This window comes from Nannochloropsis gaditana (assembly GCF_000240725.1).
Source record: "Nannochloropsis gaditana CCMP526 unplaced genomic scaffold scaffold1248, whole genome shotgun sequence".
NCBI classification, from domain to species: domain Eukaryota; class Eustigmatophyceae; order Eustigmatales; family Monodopsidaceae; genus Microchloropsis; species Microchloropsis gaditana.
The window spans coordinates 1-4,489 of record NW_005802705.1 but is presented as its reverse complement, the minus strand read 5'-3'; the positions used below and the strand labels follow the sequence as shown (position 1 = coordinate 4,489).

The following is a 4,489-nucleotide window of genomic DNA, read 5'->3' as shown; positions in this document are numbered from 1 at the left end:
CTTCCTTCATGCCCGTCCTGTCCCCTCCTTCCTCCTTTTCCCCTGGACCCTTGCTGTCTACTCTCGACGCATCTCCACTCAGAGCATTTCTCCCACGGGTCCCGGCTTCCGTCGGCCTTTAAGTACACTCAACCCCCCTCCCTCCCTCCTTCCCTCCTCCCTTCCTCCCCCTCCATCCCCCCAGCTGTCGTGCCTGCCTGCACGCCCCGCACGACCCCACCGCCGGCGACGCTTGCACCTCCCTCGAGTGCAGCGTATACTACGAGAAAGGGAGGGTGCTGGGGAAATTGGAAGGAGACATTGAGGATCTCTTGAGGTGGGAGGGAGGGAGAGGAGGCGGCCAGGCGCGGCAGGCTGGGGTGTTGAACCAGGGAGGAAGGGCGAATGCCAGGACGAGGGAGGGCGTTAGAGAGGGGAGGCGCGTGGAGAGAGGGCCGGCCGAGGTGATTGTTTTGGAAGAAGATTGGAGGGGGGCAGGGAGGGAGGGGGGGGGGGGAGGGGGGAAGATGGCGGGGAAGGAGAGAGAGAGAAGACAGAAATATTTGCAAAACAAGCTGTAAATACGCAGATAAGATAAGTTTGTCAATGGTCCGTATTCATGGGCCGTTACAAGAAGAAAAGACCGCTACGTAAACGGAAGACCGTTAATGGCACCACCAAACAGTATCAAAAAAGCAACCATGGCACAGCGAGATCATCCGATCATCCTCCAGTACACGTTTGTCGACGCCTTTTTTCCCTCCATTCCCCTCCCTCCCTCCCTTCCTCCCTCCCTCCCTCCCCTGGTCCTGTATCTGTTCTACGACATCCCCTGCGCCGCCCGTTGCGCTTGCCGTGCTTGGCTCGTCTGGCTCATCACCATCAGTTTCTTTTGAAAGTACCCGGACACCATGCGCAGAGACTTCTCCTTCTGCGTCAGGACCTGGAAAGGAAAGAGGGAGAGCCGGAAGGAGGGAAGGAGGGGTGACGAAGGGGGGTGAGGGGAAGGGAGGGCAGGTACGACAGAGAAAAGAAAAGGAGACAGAGAAGGAGAGGGAGGGAAGGAAGGAGGGAAGAAGGGCGGGAGGGAGGGAAATGGAGCTTTCGTCCTACCTGTGCGACGGACTCCGCATTTGTGTTGATGACGGCAATCTTTTTCTCCAGGTATTCTTTCGCCTTAGGTAGTGTCTTTTCGATGTAGTAGCCGGTGCCCACGTCCACAAGGACCTGTAGGTGTTAAGGTAGGTTCAAGCGCATGCGTGTGAAGGGGGGAAGAAAACGGGCAAGCACGAGCAGATGGAAACAAAAAAAAGGACGCCAAAGATGTACATAGAGGGGAAATAAGGCAAGTAAAAGACAAAATCGACAGCAACCAAACAGCTTCCCTCTCCCTTTCGAGGAGTTCTCCGTGCGCGACCCCATGACCTCTCATCCCCGGTACTGTCATGGAATACGAAGAGAGGTATACGGTGGCTTTGGCGACGCGTGCCCCCCCCCTTCCCCCCTCCCTCCCTCCCCCGCCAATGTCCTACCTTGTCCGCGTCGCTTATAGTGCCAGGGACGTACAGAGATTGAGTTAAGGGAACAAGAATCTCGTCACCTAGGGCGAGCGGCAGGAGGGGAATGAGAGGGAGGACGACAGAAGCTGAAGCGAAAGGCCACGCCCGACCAAGAGAGAACGGGTAACCCAATCGCGGACCAGCAGCTGCTTTGTGCATGTTCCGTCTCATTCAGTATTACTCACCGTTCTTTGTAGGTGCTAGTTCGTTGACAGAGGTCCGGCAGCCGTTCAGCCGGGATTGGGCTTCGCGCAGTGAGGCGTAGTGCCGCGTAATGGTCTCCAGCTCCTGAGGAAAAGGAGGTGGGGTTCATGGTATATTCGAGAAAATGTTAGCATGTATATTACGATGCGATGAAAAATGCGGGCTCGGATGATGTGTGAACATATGAGGGAAGTGGGTTTAGCAGCATGAAGTAGTCGTTCTCGCGTAACCCTCTCCACGTCCAACACTCCCTTGTATACCTCTCCCAGTTGCGTTTTCAGCTGGTTCAGCTGCTCTATTGATAGTTTGCTCAAGTCGATTTCTCGTTCACCCACCACTGAAGCCATTATGGAAGCTTGATGTTGCTGTGGGAAGGAGGTTATTGGTACAAAGAGTCAGCTACCCGTGCCCGGTTATAAATGCCTTTACATGAAGCTCTTCGACACCAAGTGCGAAAAATTCATTGCTACAACGGTGTGTGTGAAAAGATCTAAGGATTTAAGAACCTTCTGTCCAGCATCGACGTTGAGAGAGGGGAAAAAAGGCCTCGAGAAAAAAGAAAGACTTTGGAAAAATCGGGAGGGGGGTGCATGTGAAGGAAAAAAAGCATGCGCATATAATCTCCATCAAAAGGCTCATCCACGTCACTTCTCCTCATTCTGAGAATGATGCGTACATATGGACGGATCGACCACACTAGACACGCCGGCCTAAGGTTTCCTTGCGTGTTTTGGGGGAGTTTATTATCTCCAAATGCTTTCTGGCGCGAAGCTTGCCCCCGAACCCGAAACAGAAAAAGCGAGCCATGACGTTGCCGTACACCAGACCTTGGACACATTTCAAGCGAAAAACCATGGTGCCTTCCCCCTTTGAAGGTGATGCAGGGGAACGAAAGGCTCAAGACGGTTGGCAGGACGTGAAATAGGTAGTGTGGCAGCGTCGAATTTCTGTGAAAAAGGATGGTTGGCATGCCTTTGGTTTACAACGGGCTTGGACCAACCACGCATGTGGTGGGGTAGTCAGTCTTGTCCCTTTTATGTCGTAGACAATTCATTTTTTGGTACCTTTTCTATGTGTCATTTTTACAGTCTCAGTGTAGTGCGTATTGTTGTTGGCAGAGGCTGCCATCTTTTCCATGATACACCCCTTTCATGGACGTCTAAGCTACATGCGTTTTCCCGTTCCCCGCCACAATTTCCTCTAACCACCAAAGCCTAGCAAGGAACCAGTCAAACTAAATTGAAAGGATGGCGCGTCACGCTCCCTTCACTGTCTTAACCTTCGTCTGCCTCGTGCTAATGGCCCTCTCCTCCGTCGCCTTCATGCCTGTGCGCCCTGCCCTTTCTTTGAGTAAAATGCGCGCTGCAACACTCTCGGGACCTTCCTCCCGCAGCCCTAGCGGCCGCTCCAAGGGACTGACAGCAATGTCTGGGAAATACTGGGAGGGAGAATGGGTGTGCGCGGACTGTGGGTACATTTACAACGAAGCGGTACGTTGGGTTGGGGGAAGAGAGAGAGGGAGGGACCGTCCGACTCCGCCCATGGCATACTTCTTGTCCTTGATGGAAACCTTTTCATTGCTACTTGAGCCTTCGCCTTTGCTTACACTCTTGCTCCCTCATCAATGCCTGCGCCTCATTCGACCAGGATTGCGGCGGGATGCGTTTCGAAGACCAAAAGACGGGCTTCAAATGCCCGCAATGCTCGGCTCCCCGTCGGCGGTTCGCGAAAAAAGTCGGGGACAAAATCGGGGTCACCAACGACGGAGGAGACGCGCCCATCCTCGTCTTCTCCATCGTGGGAGGCCTGGCGGTGATCGGCTTTGGCATCTACGCGGCCCTTTCCGGGGTAGGTGGATCGCGAAGCACAAGGGAGGACGTGGCTGTTTGTTTATTTTATTTTGTTTTTTTGGTTGGATTATTTTTTTCCTCGTTACAGGCCACGAGGGTATGAAGATTCCCCCGTTGATCGGGGTAACTTATCATCGTGCCTTCCTTTCCTCGCGTGCTGGATTGTGATCGGACCGGGTGACTTCCCACAATGTACCCCAGGACGCGTCAGACTCACCGCCACACTTCCCTCTCCCCTTCTCACTCTCGCAGATTTAAATTTAAACGCACATTTAAATTCAAAAAGAGCGTTACGGAGGCCTCCTGCAGGCATTTACAAATCCCTCTGGAAGGAGAAAGGACAGGGTTCAACTCGAGGGGGGCGGCCGTGGCAGGCGAGAAAAATGGCGCGAACGCACGCACGCCGTCTTGAATGAGAGGGTATGGAGGCATCACATCCATTGCATTGGATGTGGTGAGATTGAAAAGATTGAAAAGGATGCCATAGCAGGGCTCCAGATAGAAGAAGAGTGGGAGTCTGTGCAGTTGAAAACGGGTCATGTTGGAGAGGGGGGGACCAGGAGAAGGCTTCTTCAGAGAAATCTGAGAGGAGGAAAAAAAGAAAACACAAACCACATGACATAGGTCCTCAAACCGCACGGGGTTGTGTCCGCGGTATTCTCGCTTTCCTGCCCTTTCTTTTTCAGGAACGCGCTGCTCCAGGTGGACTCCCCCCCCAGACTCACTCCTCCGCCGACACCTGACTACTGTCCTCATGCATCAATGAGGCATGTCACGACACTCAACCATTGAAAATTCCTCATTTCCTGCTCATACACCAGCTTCCCTCCCCTCCCTCCCTCCCCTTCCCCTCCCCTCCCTCCCCTCCCTCCCTCCCTCCCTCCCTCCCTCCCTCCC

At 53.9% G+C, this 4,489-nt stretch overlaps 2 protein-coding genes across 2 annotated transcripts; one reads left to right on the top strand and one right to left on the bottom strand.

Moving 5' to 3' along the window:
• Positions 1-756: 756 nt before the first annotated feature.
• NGA_0717800 (prefoldin subunit 5) lies at positions 757-2,089 on the bottom strand (the record flags this gene model as incomplete). The annotated part of the gene is made up of 5 exons (XM_005852425.1): positions 757-922; positions 1,093-1,206; positions 1,512-1,624; positions 1,724-1,826; positions 2,078-2,089. 5 exons carry the CDS (start codon positions 2,087-2,089, stop codon positions 800-802), a joined length of 465 nt encoding a protein of 154 aa, XP_005852487.1. The 3' UTR covers positions 757-799.
• Positions 2,090-2,948: 859 nt separating this feature from the next.
• NGA_0717900 (uncharacterized protein) lies at positions 2,949-4,215 on the top strand. The gene is made up of 3 exons (XM_005852426.1): positions 2,949-3,232; positions 3,390-3,590; positions 3,845-4,215. The coding sequence occupies exons 1-3, from the start codon at positions 2,990-2,992 to the stop codon at positions 3,848-3,850; spliced, it is 450 nt and encodes a 149-aa protein (XP_005852488.1). The 5' UTR covers positions 2,949-2,989; the 3' UTR covers positions 3,851-4,215.
• Positions 4,216-4,489: the final 274 nt, after the last annotated feature.

What these genes read in the sequence shown, in the direction of transcription:
- NGA_0717900 (XM_005852426.1), top strand. Translation starts at nt 2,990, where the DNA reads ATGGCGCGTCACGCTCCCTTCACTGTCTTAACCTTCGTCTGCCTCGTG. An exon ending in GGTACATTTACAACGAAGCG is followed by an intron (nt 3,233 to 3,389) that starts GTACGTTGGGTT and finishes TCATTCGACCAG; the next exon opens with GATTGCGGCGGGATGCGTTT.